Source organism: Epinephelus fuscoguttatus, linkage group LG19 (genome assembly GCF_011397635.1).
Source record: "Epinephelus fuscoguttatus linkage group LG19, E.fuscoguttatus.final_Chr_v1".
NCBI classification, from domain to species: domain Eukaryota; kingdom Metazoa; phylum Chordata; class Actinopteri; order Perciformes; family Serranidae; genus Epinephelus; species Epinephelus fuscoguttatus.
Window position 1 is genome coordinate 37,974,355 of NC_064770.1, and position 21,819 is coordinate 37,996,173.

At 42.3% G+C, this 21,819-nt stretch overlaps 1 protein-coding gene across 1 annotated transcript; it reads right to left on the minus strand.

Annotated features, from left to right (window-relative positions):
• Positions 1–8,825: 8,825 nt before the first annotated feature.
• LOC125879135 (deoxyribonuclease-1-like) lies at positions 8,826–16,653 on the minus strand. The gene is made up of 9 exons (XM_049560791.1): positions 16,526–16,653; positions 15,941–16,079; positions 14,529–14,617; positions 14,306–14,392; positions 13,890–14,005; positions 12,886–12,998; positions 11,119–11,273; positions 10,949–11,042; positions 8,826–9,018 (listed from the first exon to the last, which is right to left on the minus strand). Exons 2-9 carry the CDS (start codon positions 16,076–16,078, stop codon positions 8,959–8,961), a joined length of 852 nt encoding a protein of 283 aa, XP_049416748.1. The 5' UTR covers position 16,079; positions 16,526–16,653; the 3' UTR covers positions 8,826–8,958.
• Between the last annotated feature and the right edge of the window lie 5,166 nt (positions 16,654–21,819).

The following is a 21,819-nucleotide window of genomic DNA, read 5'->3' on the forward strand; positions in this document are numbered from 1 at the left end:
ATTTATCAATATATTGATCAGAATTTGGAGGCCAAAGGTCAAGGTTACTGTGACTGTGCATCCATCTCATTCTCATGAACGCGATATCTCAAGAATACCTCAAGGGAATGCCTTCAAATTTTGCGCAAACGTCCACTTTCAGTCAAGGATGAACTGGTCAAAGGGAAAAGGTTAACGTCAGTGTGACCTTGTAGGTTGCATTCTTGTGAACGTGGACACTGTGAACTCATCGGTCTCATTTTTGCAAACGTGATATTTAAAAAAAAAGACCTTGTAGGAATTTCTTCAAATTGGGACCCAACATCCACTTGTACACATCAGTGAACTGATCAGAATTTGGTGGTCAAAGGTCAAGGTCAAGGTCACTGTGTCCTTGCATTCGTCTCATTCTCATGAACGCAATATCTCAAGAACACGGTGAGGGATTTCTTCAAATTTGGCACAAACGTCCACTTGGACTCAAGAAGGAACTGATTAGGATTTGGTGGTTGAAGGTTCAAGGTCACTGTGACTTCACAAAACATGTCTTTGGCCCTAACTCAAGAGTTTATGTGCTAATTGTGACAATATTTCACACAAATGTCGAATAGGATAAAACGATGGAGCAATGACAATTCATATACAAAGGGTCAAAGGTCAACTTCACTGTAACATCATAATGTTCTGCAAAAACACTTTTCTGGTCGTCAGTCAACTTTATAACTGAGGAACAGAAGGGGAGACATTTGGTCAGACACTGAATAGCTTGAGGGAAAGATGTGTATGAAGCATCCATGTTTTCACAGACATGAATATAAACTGTGGAGGCGTACAACTGCGAGGTGGTAAATCTAGTTAGATAATGCATTACTACGGAGATTACTACGGTAACGAACTGAGCAGACATGCTTAAGAATAGCTCCTGAACAATATTATTGTTTTTTGTTCAGAAATAAGATAAACACTGAAAAATAGTAAATAACTTGAATACAGAAGTCAACACAACAAGCCAGAGAAGAGAAAGAGAGGAAAAACAGCTGGAACAGGACCCTGGAGACAAAGATCAAGACATTTAGCAGGTTGGATACAATGTTGCTAACAATGTTGCTAACAATGTTGCTAACCTAAGCAGTCAAAACAACTAGAAGAAAAGAAAAGAAGAAGACAGAGGAGGACTGAACTAAACAAACAAGAAGACTAAGTGAAAACTACTGGACACTGACAGTAAGTTTTAACACTTTAAATTACAAATAAAATCCCAACTGAAATATTAAAGCTAACAGCTAACTAGCTTACACTAGCTAAATAACAGTTGGACGGTTGCCCTAGCAAGGGCATCAGTGGCATCAGTAGCAGCAGTAGCACCAGAACTTTCCTGTTATAAATCAAAACTCACAGACCAGAAACACTCTTTCTCGACCTGTATAAAGATGGGAGGGCATGTAATTTAATCTTCTACTCTGATGAAGCTTATGCCTGGCTGGATGTCATCAGCTCCCACTACTCCTCAGTAAAGAGAACAGGTATCTGCAATGGATGGAAGATAAGTGTATTGGAGGAAAATGACCCAGACAACACCATCATGACAGTCAACCTGTTTAAAAATGGAACTGCCATGGTTCAAGGACACCTGGCAAAGTTTGAGCGTGACTTCCCCGCCATGAAACTCAAAAGGAGAAGGAGGGTCTTACAAATACCCCACCAACCCATGGAAGCAAAACCTCCACCTGTTCTCTCCCCACGTCTGACAGAGAGCCTGCAGACGCTGACACTGACCCTCCCCTACTGGAGCACTCAGAGGCTCTGAACATCATGAGGGAACAGTTCTCCCAGATGGAGATAGAGCTGGTACAGCTCAGGGAGCAGCTGGACCAACAGCAGCCGAACTCTCCCTCCTTCCAGGATACCCTGACCATCTTCAGGAGAGAGCTGGAGGACATACTCAACGCTCGGTTGAGAGAGTTTCAGCAGGACAGAACCAGTCATAGCAGACAGCTGGACTACCTCAGTGAGGAGGTGAAGCAGCTGAGAAGTGACAGAGACAGCTGTAAGGCAGAGATAGCAGCACTGAGAGAGGAGCTGCTGGAGAGGGCCAGAACTCTGCTCAGTCTACAGGAGAGCCTGAAAACACAATGCTCTCTACCTACAGTCACCCCTCAGAGCCAGACCATCCCCACCCAAACCAGCCCTGCACCTGCTCAGCCTCCACACAGCCCTACCCCTGGGAGCTCACCCCACCTCACTCAACCAGCTCCAGCCTCCAGCCACAGTCATGCGCCCACCCCAGCACCAGTGGATTCTCCACACTCCACTGAGACTGCTCAGACACACAGAGGCAGAAGGGCTGAAATTATCCTGCACCTCCACCTGATACTAGGTCCGGACTACCTGTATGACCATGTACACCTGTACAGAGAAGCAGTCCCCATCCTGGCCAAGAACCTGAAGGACGTTGCCTTCAGCAGGAACCTCACCACCACCCAGAGGAGCAGTCGGCCAGCACAGACCCCACCCAGACCTCCCAGACCTCCCATAGCCCCTCGACACCACCAGCCCAGACTACCAGCAAGGATACCCAGGACACCCCAGCCCCCGCAGGATCACCAGCATCACCAACACACCCCACAACCAAGTCAACACAGGCCCCCACAAACCAGCCAGGGCACCCCCCAGCCTAGACCCCCTGCCCCCCCCTACATCCAGCAGTACAGCCAGCTCTACAGGCACCCCACCCTACTGGAGGGAACTATGCTGAGGTTGTGAGAGGAGCGGCACCCCCACCCCCCACTGGTGACCTCAGGGAGATCCAATACATGTTACACCTGCTCTGCTCTAACCTCATAGCTACATAATAGAAGAGCAGAGACAGAATCTTAAAGAATACGAATCTTATCGTAAAATGTTTAAGATAAAATCATATATACATACATACGTCATACATTCTAAACTATCCCCCAAAATCCCTAATTTAGTTTAATTTAACTTAGTTGTTTATTTCTTGTTTTTATTATCGTTATTATTTTTTCAGTGTTTGTCTTATTTTTAAAACAGAACACATTTAAAGATGAAATCTTTTCAAATAACATGTTGGAACATTCAAGGCCTTAGATCATCTGCTTTTGGATTAAAAAGCCGAAATCCAGATTTTATTAGAGAAGTAAAAGACTCTGATATCACCGTCTTACAAGAGACGTGGTACAGAGAAGACAGTTCCACTGGTTGTCCTTGCGGTTACATTGAGATTATTATCTTATCAATTAAACTCCAAACAGTAACCCAGGGTAGGGACTCAGGAGGCATGATCATTTGGTATAGATCAGAACTAACCCATTCAACTCAAATTATCAAAAAAGCAGAATTCTATATTTGGCTGAAAATTAACAAAGAAGTAATAAGTGCAGACCAACATGTCTACCTATGCGCTATTTACATACCCCCCTCAGAATCCCCCTACTACAATGAAGATGTTTTTTCCACTCTAGAGGGGGAAATAAACCAATTTAAAACTTTAGGAAACGTGCTGGTCTGCGGAGACCTGAACGCTAGAACTGGAGAGAAAGCTGACACTGGAAACATCCAGGGAGATCAGCACTTAGGCCTACCTGGAGAAACCTGCTTTCCTCTCCCCGAACTCCCCCCGAGACACAATTTTGATAAAATTACAAACACAAATGGTACCCAGCTTTTACAGCTCTGCCGCACGCTGGGTCTGTATGTAGTCAATGGTAGGTTACGAGGAGATTCTCTGGGCCGTTACACATTTAGTTCAGCTCTTGGCAGTAGTACAGTAGACTATGCCATAACAGATCTGCACCCAGTGTCTCTCAGAGCTTTCACAGTCAACCCACTCACACCCCTCTCGGACCACAGCAAGATCACGGTCTGTCTGAAGAGGGCACACAGTAACTCTGAGGCCTCTAAACCCAGTGAACTGTACAACACCACACATTCATACAGATGGAAATCAGACAGCATGGAGAGCTACCAAAAGGCATTTGAAAATGCCAAAATCCAATATTCAATCGATTTCTTTCTTTCTGAAATATTCCCCCACAATAATGATGGTGTAAACACTGCTGTGGGCAAAATTAACGCAATTTTTGATAAATTGGCAAAGTTATCAAACTTGAAAGCCTCTAATCAAAAACCAAAACAAATACACAATAACAAATGGTTTGACAATGATTGCAAAAATATAAGGAAAACTTTAAGAAAGTTATCAAACGAAAAACAGAGACCCAAATAACCAAAACATACGCCTTCATTACTACGGCACCTTGAAACAATACAAACGCACACTGAGAGCAAAGACAGACCAACACACCAGAACCCAGCTCTCTGAAACAGAAGAATCTTTAGAGTCAAACCAGTTCTGGCAGAAGTGCAACACTCTAAACAAAACACAACAAGATCAATTGGCAATACAAAATGGCAGCATTTGGATGAATTATTTTACTGAATTATACAGCAATATTACAAAGAACAGCGACCAAAACAAAACACACGCCAAGTGGAAAACTTTAGAATTAGTAATCAAAGACAACCAAAACCCTCCAAATGCTTCAATAACAGAGCAGGAACTGACGGAAAGCATCCAATCCCTGAAAGCTAAAAAGGCCTGTGGAGTCGACAGCATCTTAAATGAAATGATCAAATATTCTGACCGTAAATTAAAATTGGCTATACTCAAACTTTTTAATATAATTCTAGCAGTTGGCACTTTTCCTGACACATGGAATAAAGGTTTAATAACACCCCTTTATAAAAATGGAGATAAATATGACCCTAATAATTACCGTGGGATCTGTGTAAATAGTAACCTGGGAAAAACCTTTGGCAACATTATGAATAAAAGACTCATCAGTTTTATCAATGACCAAAATGTTTTGAATAAATGCCACATTGGATTCTTACCAAATTTTCGCACAACAGACCACATCTATACCCTCCACACCCTGATTGAGCAAGAATCAGACAAGAAGAAAGGAAAGGCCTACGCATGTTTTGTTGATTTCACAAAGGCCTTTGATTCCATCTGGCATGAGGGCCTTTTCTACAGACTACTCAACAGTGGCATTGGAGGAAAAACATATGATGTCATTAAATCTATGTACACAAACAGTAAATGTGCAGTTAAAATAGGAGACAAACAAACAGCCTTCTTCTCCCAAGGTCGTGGGGTGAGGCAGGGATGCAATCTTAGTCCAATCCTCTTCAATTTATACATTAATGAATTTGCATGTCAATTAGATCAATCCACGGCACCTGGCCTCAACCTGAACGGCACAGAAATGAAGGGTCTCCTGTATGCAGATGACTTGGTATTGCTGTCACCAACAAAAGAAGGTCTACAGCAGCACCTCAACCTCCTGCATACATTCTGTCAGACCTGGGCCCTGACAGTTAACCCAAAGAAAACCAAAATTATGATCTTCCAGAAGCAGTCCAGAGGTCAGGAAAACACACACAATTTCTATTTGGATACCACTAAATTACAACATACAAAAAACTACACATCCCTTGGCCTCAACATAAGCTCCACAGGAAGCTTCAACTTGGCTGTGAAAGATCTGAGAGACAAAGCAAGGAGAGCTTTCTATGCAATTACAAGAAATATTAAACTGGACATTCCAATTCAAATCTGGCTAAAGATTTTCCAATTTGTATTAGAACCGATAATTCTCTATGGCAGTGAAATTTGGGGACCAAAATTAAATCATGAATTTGAAAAATGGGACAAAACAATAATAGAATCTTTCCACACAGAGTTCTGTAAGAACATCATGCACGTCCAGAGAAAGACACCAAACAACACTTGTAGAGCAGAACTTGGCCAATTCCCCCTCATATTGAAAATACAAAAAAGAGCAATTCAATTTTACAATCACCTAAAAACTAGTGACCCCCAGACGTACCATCACAAAGCCCTAACCTGCCAAGAGCTGAAGCCAGAGAAGAGCCCCCTCAGCCAGCTGGTCCCGAGGCTCTGTCCAGACAACCTAACATGCCCCGGACAGCCCCGGGACCACAACACCAAGCCAATCAGACCAAACCAAACTATCAACCAACAAAAAGAAATCTATATCGCATACTGGAAGGAAACAACTAAAATACAGAGTAAATTAAAATGTTATCTGACCCTAAAAAGAAACTTCACATTAGCAAATGATCTGAGCACAGTAAAAGATCCTAAATTAAGAAAAGCTTTGACTATGTACAGACTCAGTGAACACAGCCTAGCTATAGAGAAGGGTCGGCACAGACAGAGCTGGCTGCCAGAGGAGGAGAGACTCTGCTCCCACTGTGACAGACAAGAGGTCGAGTCAGAGCTACACTTCCTCACCTCATGCCCCAAATACCAGGCTCTGAGAAATGAACACTTTCCCAAAATAATACAAATACACCCTGAATTTGAAAACATGACAGACATGGAGAAACTCCCATATTTACTTGGGGAAATACCCAAATGTGAGAACACTGCAGCTAAATTCATCACGTCATGTCCCGACCTGAGGACAGCCAGTGGAACCTGAGAAACACAACTCACTATTTACTTATTTTTAATTGTTTTTAATTGTTTCATTCTTAATTATTTATTTATTCATTTATTTCTCGTATCAACATCAACACACACACACACACACACACACACACACACACACAAACTAACAACTTCAACACAAACTTCCACAGTCTTTGTGCCTGCCATAGACAGAGACAGGAAGTGACACACATATTTGTTGTTTGTTGTTGTTACTGTTATTATTATTATTGTTATTACTGAGATTGATTGAATGTGACTATGACTGTGATGGAGTCAATCATAGTTATACATATTATACATACAGAATTACCAGCAGTATAGATTATAACTAACTGATTGTAAATATTGTTTTCCTTTATTGTTATTATTATTTTGAATTCCAAACGCTTGCTTTGGCAATATGTACAGTGTTACCTCATGCCAATAAAGCCATTTTGAATTTGAATTTGAATTTAATGCAGTACATTGCAGAGACAGACGCAATACTACCGCTGGTCTTATAATATGCAGACAGCTTCAGTTTTATGTGCAAAGATTTGATACAGTAAAGGTGAGCGCACTTTTCATTGTTCTGCTTCAGACATTGAAAAAATGTCAACAGAAAAACGTCCTCTGAGATTCATTTTCCTAGTTTGTTTGAATAAGTATTGTCCTTCTTATGTAGACAGTCAAATTTTAGCCTTTTCTATTCCTCTGAGACGCCACCATCCTCGGCTGATGTTACTGTCTTTCAGCTTGTTGGAAAGGGGGTTAAATGACACAGCAAATTTGGTGAGGGGAAAACTGGCACTACCATTTTCACAGGGGACCTTTGACCTCCAACCTCAAGATATCTGAATGAAAATAGGTTTGATAGGTACCCCCGAGTCTCCCTGTAGGAGCCAGAATGTGTATTTAACCTCTGTTGTTCATTATTTGTTTAGGCTGCACATGTTCCCTTCATCACTTTCACTTCCAGTAGTAACTGGCACAGGTGTGTGTGTGCTTTCACATGATCATACCTGTTCATTCACTGGCGTGGCAGCTTTTAGACAAAGAGAGGGAGTTTTGGCCCCGATATTTTCCATTTGAGCATAACCACAATCACGTAATATTTCATCTCATTTTGCTTCAGTTTTCTCAGTTGTTAGTTGAATAAATCACCATGAAAACCCATCTTTAGACTTCAGCATGGACGTTATTGAACACGTCATAGTTAAGAGCCCACTCAGCCTCTTAACGGCTTTTTTCATTGACAGTAGTTGCTACGCTCCCCTTCAGAGACATGCCCACTTTTTCCTAGTGTCATGCAGTCTGGGACAAAACCCATGCAGCTTTCCTCATGCAGTACAAATGTGTTATTTTCGCCTATTGTATATGAATATTTCTTCACACTAGGCTCCTTAAACAGTCCTAGAATTACATCAATTGGGTACAACTCCAAAGCTGAGACTCTTGTGGATTCATTGAGCCCAGTTTGTCATGTGTGATGATGTTAACCCCTGTAGTAGCCTTTTCATGAGGCAAGACCATTTTGAACATTGACCTCACTGTATAAAATGACTTACAGTGACCTCTAAGATAATCACAGCCGCATGAAACTTAACAACCACAAACTAGAAACCTCAAGCATTCAGAGGATGGTTGGCTTTCACAGGCATATTGACATTAAGGGGGTTTCTCAGCAGTTTCCACAACAGAAGTGCTCACCATCCAATCATAGATTTCTTAAAGAAATCTCCAAATGTCAAAAGTTTTTGATATCAAATCACAGCATGAATTTCTCTGTAGTGTTCCTCAGGGTCTTGGTGATTTTATGTGGCGTTGTGAAGGAACTTTTGACCTTTTCATCAATCCTGGAGTTGTAAAAAAAAAAATGCGCAAATTTAGCACCAACTGCTGCAACAAATGATGTGACATAATCGAGCGTGGAAATGGCCGTCATATACTTTCATCATAAGCCTTTATACACCCTAAACGTTCTCAACAGGGGACTAACCTGAACACAATGACTGAAAAGCTTATCACACACTGCTGAGCTGCGTCTCAGATTCATTTTAAGAGTCCAAGCTTTCAGATGATGTGAACCACGTCTGTGTGGCATCAACTGTTCACCTGCTGTCTCCCTCTAAAGATCCCTAAACAGACCCCCTCTGAAACAAAAGTGTGTCTAAAGGTGAATGTGGAGCAGTTTTATTTTTCTAAAGATCTTTTGGTAAATGTTTCTAAGAGGGTTTTTTCCATCCACCTCCTCTTTTATGCTCTTCAATAAGAGATTTGACTCTTCCTGTTCACATGCCAGTTCCAAGAAGCAACTTCTCAATGAAATGATTTGGCAGATTTATTTATTTTTGTCTTGTAATTCGATGCTGTATGGAAGCAGTCAGTTCCCCCACTGCGTGATCATAATTCAGATTCAGCCTGGAGGTGTTCTGCACCGCTGTGGGAGTCATGAGTTAGGCAGCAGCAGGAATCAGCTCCACCTCCACAGGGAAATGGTCACTGACAGCCAGCGCCTGAGAGAGACAGAGAAAATGTAGACAGTTTTCATGTGGTTGGTGTACAGAAGATTTGCACAGTTAAAGGGGCAATAAGCGAAATTCATCATTTCTAGATTGAAGGAATTAAAAAATCGCTATGTGAAGAACTAGAGGTGTAATTTCATCTGGAGTATAGTATGACCTCACACGCCCTGTCTCTGTGTTGATCTCCAGCCCATTGTTTACAAGCCGGTCCGGCTGCGCGTTCATGTACGTTCATGTAAATCGCCTCCTTCGTCCTCTCGGAGCCCTTGGCCCTCCCTCCCTTTAAAACGCTACAGCCAGTGAGCAATGGCAGCGCGTATTTTCGAAATGAAATGGCAGAGAGCAGAACGTCCACCTGAAGATGACCAGGATCTGACATTACCTCTAAAGAAGCAACGGTTGTTGGCAAAGAAGTTGTTGGATAAAGAAAGGGACAGAACTCGGATTAACATTGGCCTTGCATTTCCAAGGTGCAGAGCACTGCGAGAGCTAAAGGGGCTACAATCTGACTCGGAGCTAGCTCTTCTTCTCCTGGACAGGTACAACATAAAGTCAAATGTCTGTTTTAATTAATGTTACAGTAACGTTAGGCACATGTTGCTATGTCGATTCAATTAAATTTAATGTTACAATCGTAGCATGGGTTAATGGAGCTTGAGTTATTAGCGGCTCGGTCCCAGCAATGGGTCAGGCGTTTCGGTTGTGTTAGGTGTGTAGCCCGGCAGCCCAGCTAATTTGCAATTAGCATTGTAAAATGTAGCCCGGCGGGCAGCCTGGCGGCTGTGTATAGCTATTCCCCTGCCTACTTCAATGATGATGGTACCTGTAATAAATGCAATATATTTGCTGAGATGGAGGCGAGGCTCAGTGACTACAAGAGCTGGTAGAAGCGCTCCATAGCTGCAAGTTACTCCAGTAGCCGTAGTAGCTCTAGTGCTAACTGTGGGAGCTAAAGCTAACATTCCTCTCTTCTCCGGCTCACGGTGAAGAGTTGGAATGTTAGCATAGCAGCCGACTAGTGCTAAGGCTAACGTCCCCACGCCAGAGCTCGCCGGAGCCGAGAAGCAGGCTCCCGGAACGTTAGCATAGCAGCCGGCTAACTCTAACGTCCCCACGCTTCTCGGCTCGGACTCACTGAGCCTGGCGGAGAAGCGTGAGCCCGGCTCCCGGCTCAGTTGGAGCGTTAACGTGGCAGCCGAGTAAGTGCTAATGCTAACAGACATTGCTAACTGCTAAACTAAGTTGGCTGTTTAGGTTTGATTTCCTCGCCCTGTGGTGAGTGAATCTGCCTTCAGTGAAAGCGGGGCTAACCGGTGCTTCCTCCTCAGGCTCCACTTCATTCAGCTACTAACACGCCCAGTTAGCCTCCGCTAGCTTCCCAGCTAGCGGCTCTCCGTATGGATCCGGAGCACTGAGCCCTGGTTTGTTATTCAGGTTAAAGTGGGAAGAAGCAGCGGGTTTATCGGGCAGCTGAGTGAAGTGGAGCCTGCGGAGGAAACACCGGGACCGTCTGGATGTAATAGTCCGTGGAGGTGCTGCGGTGCTCGCCGACACAGACGAGGCGAGTGTGTGTGTGTGTGTGTGTACAGGCAGTGCACAACAGTGAACCTAGCGGTGAAACAATTTCGCTTATTGCTCCTTTAAACAGAAGTCAGATATTGTTGTCTTCCTTGTATAACATGTTTCACTGTGTACTCTAAAGCAGTGTTTCCCAACTGGTGGGTCGCGGGTCCATTCTGAAGTAAAGTGAACTTCTGGCACAGATATTTTATTTTGAAGTGCCATTTCCTGCTGTAGAAACTACTGGAGGTCAACCAGAAACGAGATCTTCAGCCAGCCAAGTTGCTTGTTATAGTCTCAGCTTTTTGCAGCTGAAGCGAATGACATTATTGAGGAGAATTAAATCTAAAGTTGTCGTTACCAGACTGTGGCTGAGACCCAGGTCCATCATGAAGTCGTAGACCTGAGCGCTGCCGTGCACCACGCCCCTCATCATGTCAGTGGTGACCACGATCCTGCAGATACAGGAAGAACGCTGCAATTAAGAGTGCATGTGTGCGCATGCAGGTGACTGTGTGTGTGTGTGCGTACCTGTCGTAAGGGCAGTAAGTGTGCGTCACTGTAGTGTCGGCCTCGTTGGTGATCAGCCAGTGGAAGCTCTTGTCGGTGAAGAGGCGGATCTGCGGCCAGTCAGAGCCCGACACGTAATTGCAGCCTGCGTTGAAGTCGCCCAGCAGCACAATGTCCTGCAGGGAGAGTGACATCATCCACTCATAAGTTACCAAACTAATTATCCTTTGCATTCCACCTTTAAAGCTCCAGTGTGTAGGACTCAGGGGGATATATTGGCAGTAATGGAATGTAATATAATAAGTCTGTGTACTTGAGTGTATAATCACCTGTAAATAAGAATCATTGTGTTTTTGTTACCTTAGAATGAGACGTTTATATCTACATAGGGAGCAGGTCCCTGAGATAGCACCTATTCATTCTAATGGAGTTGCTCGCATACGCCAAAAAAGTTTCTGGCTTTTGCAGCCCACTAAATTTGCACAGTAGTGTTTCTCCCACTGGCTCCGCCTGTGAGTGTCCGCTGGGCTCGGCCCAAAAAGTCTTTTTTCTGTGACTTACTTTGGAAAAGAGATGTCTGTAATTTTTTTTTGAGCATCCCAACATCAGGATTTGATCCACAAAATTAAATCATTCTTCTGCTCATAGACCTAAAATTGTGATAACACCACAAATTTTTAAATCGCTTTTCTCCACTATGGGAAAATTTTACAAATATAAAACCTCCATGGATCAAAAATCCATAGTTCAAAGAGTCATAGTTGACCTTGTTTGCAGTTGGAGGTGTCCTGTTAACAGTTTTACAGACGTCTTTTTTATAACGGTGGCCTCTGGGGAAAATTGTTTTTGGACCGCTGGGGATTTTTATGCTGCAATACCACAAGTGGCCACTGGGAAAAATTGACTGCAAGGCTGAGTGGCTTTCCATAAAGTCTAGGGCTGGAGTTCTCAAACTTTTGATAGCTGAGGGCCAATTTAGGAACCTGCTTGCAGATCAGGCACATGACTTTATCCGACCCGTGAGGTACGACAAAGTAAGCGTTTGTCCACTTATCGTGAAACCGCCTTTTCTTCTCGCCGACGCAACTTTTTTTTCTCGAGGGGCCCGGCTCCGGCTCCGGCTCCCGCTCCGACTCCATCTTCACAGCTACAGTCACAGTCTCTTCCCTGCGGCAGAGTGAGGCAGTAGATGCCATCAGCATCCCAGTGGTGAAAAAAAAACATTGCACCGTGGACCTCTGGGAGTGAGGTCAAGTGAAGTCTAAACCACACCTATAATTACCGCTTATTCCTATAGAATCCGCTAAAGACCACGAAATGGAGATTCATCCTTTCAAAGCAATCTACAGTTGGATCAACAACTGTAATTCATTGCGGGCTGCCAGAAATGTTTCTGGGGCTGCCATTGGCCCGGAGGCCGCACTTTGAGAACCTGTGGTCTAGGGTCTCATTTACAAACATTACGTACGCACAAAACGAGGCCTGAAAGAGACGTCTGCCACTTCCGAAGGAAAAGTTGTGATCTATAAAAACAGACTTGATGGGAGAAACTTTGACCCATGCTTACGAACTTTTTGGAGATGGAAAATTGGCGATGCAGATGGCGTCCGTAGGTACACTTTTAACTATGGATCCTATGCACTGTGGTGTTCACGTTAACAGTCACGTTTTTGGTGTCCCTGGTAAAAAAAAAACTTCCTGAATAATAAACAGTTCTAACTGGGAGAATCCTCAATCGCTTAATTGTTTTTAGTGCGTGTAGGTGTGTTTGCTGGAACAAGTATTCACGTTCGTGTTCCAGCGGGTCCTGACATCAGTCACAACATCATAGAGAGCGTCCACTTCCTTCACAGCTTCCTTTGGAGAGGTGTGCTGAGGGATCAGAGCAAAGTTCCTCACAGCTAGAAATCAGGAGGGAGGTAAGAAGAGAGGAATGCTTTAATGAGAGGAGACAAGTTTTTGATGACCAAATAGAAATCAAATGAATAGTGAGCTTACAGCTTTTTAAAATCTGTCAGGGCAGAGCTAACAACCCTAGCTGACACACTTCCTGTGTGGTAGTGACTAGAGTTAAACTGAAGCAAGTTATATTGTTTTTAAAAGGAATCAAAAGACCTCAGAATCCTACACAAGTTTGCTATTTATATGTTTAGTTAAAGGGACATTTCACCCCAAAATCAAACATACATATTTTTGCTCTTACCTGTAGTACTATTCATCAGTCTAGATTATTTTGGTGTGAGCTGCTGAGTGTTGGAGATATTGACCATAGAGATGTCTGCCGTCTCTGATAAACTCAACAGCAATGTCTCTCTCCAGAAATCATGACCTGGTTACTCAAGATAATCCACAGAACTTGTTGTGAGCAGTTTCAAGAAGGAACTATTTTCTTGCTAACCATGTCACTGCACAGAAGGAAGCGTGCATCTACTCATGGACAAGACGCTCATTACAGTGCTAGATGAAAACATTAATGGTGACCTCCTCAGCTGAGATGTTACGTCAGCTAGCTCAGTTATGCTAGGCAAGGTAAAACTTTATGGATGTTTCCATCTGCCTGATGTTACAGATGGCAAGTGTACTTCGGTAGAGAGAAAATAGTTCCTACATGAAAATGCTCGCGACAAGGTCTGTGGATTATTTTGAGTAACTGATTTCTGGATAGAGACTTTGCTGTTGAGTTTTTCAAATGAGATTTTGGGCTGAACTGTCCCTTTGAACACCCACTGAATGATATAATCTACATCATTAGTATGTGACAGTGAGAGGGCAGTATCACACTCTGTGCTTGCCGGTTTGTTTGGAGGAGAACATGACGACGAAGGGCTCTCTGTTGAAGGTGTCAGTCCCGCAGGACTCACAGCCGTCATCGTAGGTGTAGCTTTTATCCACGGACACCGTCTGCTCCCTGGAGAGGAAAGATTTTACTTAATCACCTCTGTTTTACTGTGGTATTGTGAACTATCTCCTTCTAACAGTGTAGAACAGATTCACTGTCTGCTGATGATACTTCTGTAGTCTTTTACATCAGTACAGGATCCTCTAGTTTCTGGCAGTCATCACTGACAGTGAGAATCATTATTGTGCAGAGCTGAAGGAAAATAATCTTTAAAACACAAATGATTCTGTCTCTGCTGACTGATGTGGAGCATCAGCCAGGGATCTCTACAAAACATGGTGTTACTGTTTAAATGGTGTCTGTGTTCACCTGTAGAGGAAGAGGTATCTCTCCTTATAGGTGCTGCGACCCAGAGGCTCACTGAAGATGTGACTGTACCTGGACTGAGGGGAACCGCTGAACACACACACACACACACACACACACACACACACAGATATAGATGAAGAGCATCAACAAACTTCTCCAAAAGGCCACCGCATCATGTCTGTGATAATATGCTGTATGTGAGGTGGTGTGTGGTTCGTCTAACCTGTTGACATGCTCCATCAGTCTCTTGGTTGCTGACAAGTCGCTGTCTCTGACCTCCTGGATCAGAATGATGTCATAGCGGTGGACAATCTGAAAACACAAAACACATAATCTGAGTTATGTTCTTGTGGCATATGGTGACCTTTTTATTTGGAGTCTGATGTAGTTTGTTAAAATATGTTTCTCCTAAAGCAAATTATTATTATTATATAATCTGTGTTTATCATTGTTCTAAAGGGCACTTGTACGTCAGCTTTATGCAGAGTCATTTATACTTGTGTTTGTGTCACTCTTGTGTGGTGGTGTGTCTGTGTCACTCTGCAGTTACACCTCCAAAACACTAGTTAGCGGCGGAGGTTTCTGTGAAGTGCTGTAAAGTTTAGTTGATTCAAAACACACATTAAACACACATTAAACACACAGTAAACATGGCTTAATAGAGACAGTTTCAAACACAAATCAGCTTCACTATAACTCGCAGCATTCACAGACAAACACTTGTCTTTATCTGGACACATTTTCCCCACAAATACAACATGCTAACATTATTAGCACAAGCCTATGGCATTTTACATTGTATAAATTAGCCTAGCAGCTAGCAAACTTTTCCTCTCCTCATATGAAGCCAGGGACAACAGCAACATTTAACAAAGGTAACGGCACATAATTCAGCTCCATTACAGCTCACAAGGTTCACTGACAAAACAACTGTCTTATACTAAACACATTTTCCAAATAAATATAACATGCTAACGTTATTAGCACAAGCCTATGGTATTTTACATTGTATAAATTAGCCTAGTGGCTAGTGGAGATTTCCTCTGCTCATCTGAAGCCAGGATAAATCACACACGAGAATTAAGATGCTTTTTTGTGGAGGCTTCACAATTTATTGTTTCTTATCTGTGAAATTAAAGTAAATAAATGCACAAAGTGGAAATCAAATTTTCGTAATAGTAACAAGTTAAGACACTTTATAGGGAAGTGCTCGTTCGAGGATATGGATGGGGACTATTATATTATAGTATTATAGTATAGTATTTTATTATCACAGTGTTTCACACAGGCTAATTAGGTGTGACGGACTGTTCCTACAGACACAAAGGACATTGCTAGCTTGGAATATGGAGCAAGGAGAATTCATGCAAAGTTACAAAGCGAACAAATCTCTCAGCTTTTAGACATGTTGCATTATTTACAATTTGTGTTTGCACAGCCATGTTTAGGTGTTAAATGAAATGAACAGACAATGCTTTGCTTTTAACTTCTCAGGTCTCTATGTATGTATCGCAGATAGGTGGCAGAGATTAAAACTGCACACCAAACAAAAGCTCAGCTCTCCTTCACAATATATTGTCTTTAAAATGTGAGTGTTTATGGAAGAATAAAGGAATGTAAAACAGAGTTTCAGACCGTGCTGATGATGTTCATCAGGGTGGCGTTGGAGGCTTTCTTATCTCCAAATGACTTGATGTTGAAGGCTCCCAGCAGCAGAGAGGAGGACAGCTGCAGCAGGGCCAGAAAGACACCCAGAGCACACACCAAACGCATCCTAGGCCAAAGACGACAGATTTTTAAAAACTGTTTTGTATGACACTGGACCCTGAAAGCATCCTCCACCCTTCAGCCTTACTGTGGGAGTGAGAGGCGGACCTCACACCTGCAGCCCTGGACACATGCCAACATGATCCTGACAGTTTATCTAACTCAAAGTCGGCAGCTGAGGCATGATACTGACTCAAATGTTACTCCAGCAGAGGAATATATTATCCTGTTCTCCTGGCGATGTTTGGTGCAAAGGTTGTAAAATTTGGACAATGAAAGCAGCAGCTCCACTGAGGTGACTTTTTGTTACGGTGATCCTGCAAACACTGTTGCTGTGTGTTACATTTACTCTGCAGGAGTAAAGCCATGTTGTGTGTTACTTTATAAAGCATGCACATTTAGAGAATGAAGAATAAAGCAGACACAGACACACTGGATTAGGTTGATATCTACCTGCCGCTGTGAGTCTGAGTGGGGACGGAGACGGCCTGTTGCACAGAGGCTTGTTTGTGTGAATCCCGTGAGACTCCACTACAACTTCAGAGCAGAACCACTGATAGTGTCTCTCCTGAGGTTTTTATTTACCTGTGTGTGCATGTGACCGGGTCGAGCTGGGGAGGGGTGAAGAGAGGAGGTGTGTGGTGGATAGGGTACAGGGTTTCATATGATGTAACATGGCAGCCATGGAGGGCCTTGGCAGAACTGACTGTGTGACGCTGGAGTGGGTCATTTTGCTACTGTAGTTTCTGGAAGTTGTTCAACTTTTCAGGTGACAAACTGTTATACTTTTTTTTTTACTTTTTTGAAGACGCAAGGTTATGGCTATTACTTTTTAGTGAGAGCACAGAACCATTGCTCACTTGTGAACTAGACCCCGAGATACTTGAACTCCCCTACTTGAGGCAGTAACTCTCCCAAACTTTCGATTTACTGCTCCATCTACGTCCCAACCCTCACCTATGGTCATGAGCTCTGGATAGTGACTGAAAGAATGAGATCGCGGATACAAGCGGCCGAAATTGAGTTTCCTCCGTGGGGTGTCTGGGCTCAGCCTTAGAGATAGGGGGAGGAGCTCGGACATTCAAAGGAAGCTCGGAGTAGAGCCGCTGATTCTTCATGTCAAAAGGAGTCAGTTGAGGTGGTTCAACATCTGATCAGGATCCTCCTGGGTGCCTACCACTGGTAGGAGGCCCCGGGGCAGACCTGGAACACACTGGAGGGATTACATATCTCATCTGGCCTGGGAACACCTTGGGGTCCTCCAGGAGGAGCTGGAAAGAGTTGCTGGGGAGAGGGATATCTGGGGTGCATTGCTCAGCCTGCTGCCTCTGTGACCCGGCCCTGGATAAGTGGATGAAAATGGATGGATAGGTGGACAGTATCATCAGGACAAAGCATTGCAAATGTTACAGTTAACAACAGTGTAAGGGCCGTTTCATAGTGGACGCATGCAACACTAACAACACACTTCCTTTCATAGTCAACACATTGAACGCAAGTGACGCAGGCGACACCCGAACGAGTTCGCAAAGTTTTTCCTCCTCGACCACCATATTTCATACCTGCTTCTTCTGTGAATAACAAAAAGTGGTTAATTTCAAGTACGTTGCTTGCATTATCACCCCCGCTGGCAATTCATGGTATTACACATGTTGCTGCATTGCGTATCAAAAAAATGGACAACACATTTTGAGACGCAAGCACGCAACATGGCAGCCAATGAGTCTCAATGCGCCCCAACTGAAAATTTCTGTCCGTCTCAATATTAAAACAGATGTCAGTATCTAAACATTTGTTGGTTCACTTCAATATCTGTGAAAACTTCATGGATATATCCATGACTAGTCTCGGCTCACTAGAGACAACATGGCTTCATCCTTATGCACAAAATACAAAAACTCTCTTAAAGGGACCCTAAAATCAAAAACACATTATTTTCCTTTTACCTCAAGTGCTATTTATTATCTAGATTGTTTTGGTGTGAGTCGCCGAGTGTTGGAGATATCATCCGTAGAGATGTCTGTCTTCTCTCCAATATAATGGAACTAGATGACACTCGACTGGTGGAGCTCAAAGCACCAAAATATTAATCTGAAAAACTCAACATCAATGTCTCTTTGCAGAAATCATGACCTGGTTACTCAACATCATCCACAGACGTTGTTGTGAGGCATCTACTCATGGACGAGAGGTTCGTGCTTGTGAATATCAATGGAATCCGCCTTGACTGAGCTGTGACGTTAGCTAGCTCAGTGGTGCTATGTGAGCTAACAGTAGATGCACTCTTCCTTCTGCACAGTGATATGGTTGACAGGCCCCATCTTGGAGGGGCTACACTGTGCCGGTCTGCATCAGCTGACGAGGATATGTCGTTAAAGAGACATGGGTGTTTCGATGGATTTATAGTTGGTTAATGATTCATATGGTAACAGTGATACTGTGTGGTGTCCACAGTGTGAAGCTCCATGATGTATATGGGGGTGTAGAGTCCTCCTGACAGTATTTCAGTCTTCCACTTCAATGTCAGGTTAAAGATTAACCGTACAGTAAAAGCATTAACTTGAGATATGTATTTGGACTACCTTATTTTGTAAATATTACGAATGCAAATCAATTCAAAATTAAGATTTGTTTGCAATATATTCATGAAAGGAATATTAAAAACATAATGCAAACCATTGTTTTTGCATTTACAAATAAGAAATGTATCAGAGTTCCAATATAAATTTTAGATGACAACAACAGTTCAATTTCAAAATGTATTTTTTTTCTTATTTATCATTTATTATTTCTGCAGGTCACCTCTTAAACTGAAGTGTGCAAATGATCAGCAGCGGCTCTGTTTACCTGCAGAGTTCTCAGCAGCAGTGAGAAGGCAACAGATGGTCTGAATACGTGATAAAGAGAGCTCATTTAAGGTTGTGTGTGATGGAAACTTTCTGCGCATTGAGACACGTTTACATGGTTTTCGTGCCAAAATATAATATTCTTGGGAAAAAAACAACATTTGCTGCCAAGAAATGAACAAAAATAAACCCTGATGATAAAATACAGTGTTTTCTGAAGGACAGGAGAAGCCCAAGGTCCCCAAATATCACCCAAAGTCAAACATGTTTGCTGTAGTTAAACTTCATTGTTTGACACTTATTTTATTCTTAATAGTTTTTCAGAGGTCGATACATTTCGACTGTAATATTTATATAATATATGATGATCGTGAATTTAACAATCACAGCTGCTCATTCTTTTCCCGCTCTGTTTAAGGGATTTTCAAGTAAAACAACATTTACAGGATCATTGCACTTGTAAATAGTTTGGCAAAAAGGTAAAAATACAACATTAACAGCAAAAATACAACATGTAGATATATATATATGTAAGTGATGGGCAGCACCAAAACATGTGGACGTGACTTGCAGGAGTTTGATTACATCCTAATGATTTTGTATGGTCTTGGACAGTGTGTCCTATGAATAATTGTAAAATAAAAATGCAAAAGTAACACGTTTATTTCATAATGTTCAAAAGACAGGGTCTGGGGATAGAAGTAGACAGAAGCCTGGTCAAGGACACCTTGAGAAACAGGGCGGCCAGATTTGTTCTTCGTTGTTCTATCCATGCCAATGTGTGTGTACTCATTTAACCTGCTCCTGAAAGCTGCATCTCTCAGCCTGCACGACTGCTTCAATATCAGGTGTGCAAAGTCACATAGTGGGCCGGATCGGACCCTTTGGCAGGCTGGTTCTGGCCCTCAGGCCATATGTTTGACACCCCTTGACTAGACGTTTAATTAGGACGAGGCTTTTCATTGAAGGTTTACAATATTCTGGATTTTTCAGTGGTGGAAAAGGAGCAGATGTGGGCTACTTTTAGATGTTTTTAACAAGGTAATGAAACTTTTGAGGGAAAACCGTAACAGAAATTATTATTCAAAGAAAAGTATTTTGACAAGTTTATTATTATCTCTTTTTTTTTTTCAATTATGCTTTTTATTGTTTCCTACAGCACCCTACCCTGTATTTCCTGAGGAGACTGGCGTCCTTTAATGTCTGCAGGAGAATGCTGCAGATGTTCTACCAGTCTGTGGTATTCAGCGCCCTCTTCTATGGGGTGGTGTGTTGGGGAGGCAGCACCAAACAGAAGGACACACAGAGGCTGGACAAACTCATCAAGAAAGCCACCTCTGTCATCGGTGCAGGGCAGGAGTCTGTGGTGTCGGTGGCAGACAGGAGAACTATTTCCAAACTGCTCTCCATCACTGACAATAGCTGCCACCCACTGCATAAACTGGCGATGGGGCAGAGGAGCTCATTCAGTGGGAGGCTGCTCTCACTGAATGAGCTCCACAGACAGGCTGCAGAGGTCCTTCCTGCCCAGAGCCATTAGACTGTTCAACACAACACTGGAGAGGGGAGGGAGATGAGTTGCGGGGGGGATTTGCATATTTGCACATCTCACTGTCTATTTTTATCCCATTTTTATTACTATTTATTCTTGCACTTTATTCTGTCTTTATGCACTGTGTGTATGATATGTGTTTTTATGTTTATGTCTGAGCAGCTGAAAATGCAGTTTCCTTTGGGATTAATAAAGTACCTACCTACCTACCTACACCAAAACACATAGTTACTTGTACATGTAATAACAAATCAGACTGTAGAACATACATAAACAAAAAAGAAAATAAAAGTAAAAATAGAAATAAATTCTGTAAATAAGTAATAATAATATCTGTCCTTGCAGTGTACACTTTACTTTACTTAACTTTACTTTTACCATTTCCACCACTTTAGATTATCTTCTAGAGTGTCTTGTCTATTAGTTATACTGCTTAGGTTTTATTTTTATTTTACTTGTATATATTGGGTTTTTTTCTTGTATTTCCAATTTAGCTTTCTTTTAGCTCTTAAATTGTATGGCATTAATACTAGGTGAGAGGGAAACAGCATTTCGATTCTCTGTATGTCCTGCACATATAGCAAATTGACAATAAAAAACTTTTGAACTTTAATAATAATGATAATAATGAATAACAAGGTAACACAGGATAGACGAAGGTTCCTACTGTGTGTATAAGACCCCTGAAGTGATGGGTCGAGTCCGGGCATTTTTAGGCAATTCTGAGCAACAAGCAGAAGAATTGGAAGACATTTAGGAATTTAGCAACACAATCTGCCTTTTGCATCAGCTGAGGCTTGAACTCACAACCTCTGAGACAAAGAATCAGTTTCTATCTCACTGAGCTAATTAGTCAGTGACAATTCATGTGTAGCTTCACAAACTGACTAAGCCAGACGTGCAGGTTTAGCAGCCATCCATGCATGGAAAAGCAGATTTCAAACCACTGTAAAAAATTCAGTTATCAAAACAAAAATCTGAAAATACACATATTGCATCTAGACAGCATGGAGATGTTGGTAATTTGTTAGTAACAATGATTGATTTGCTCCATAAGTGAAAAACTGATGTTTAAAATTGCCATTTTTACATTGACTCCAATTGTTCACATTAGAGCAAAAATCAAAATGCTGTCAAAAATTCAGTTTTTGAGATAAAGTTCTGAAATTTGCCACACATCATCTACCATGACTCTAGAATTTTGTCTTTTTTCATGAACATTGAAGATTTAGCAAGAATTTGCATGTATATGTTTACAGTATTGTATCAGTAAAATCTGAGAAACGTAGTTTGTGTAGGACAGTCTGAAGATGCTCTGTAGCAAGTTTGGTGTCAATTGAGCAAAAACT

Excerpts from the sequence above, each read along its gene's own strand:
- LOC125879135 (XM_049560791.1), bottom strand. The coding sequence starts at position 16,078 with ATGCGTTTGGTGTGTGCTCTGGGTGTCTTTCTGGCCCTGCTGCAGCTG. Across the intron at positions 14,393-14,528 it reads CTGATGGAGCATGTCAACAG|CGGTTCCCCTCAGTCCAGGT; the intron begins GTTAGACGAACC and ends GTGTGTGTTCAG. Across the intron at positions 11,274-12,885 it reads GGACCCGCTGGAACACGAAC|GACATTGTGCTGCTGGGCGA; the intron begins GTGAATACTTGT and ends CTCTCCCTGCAG.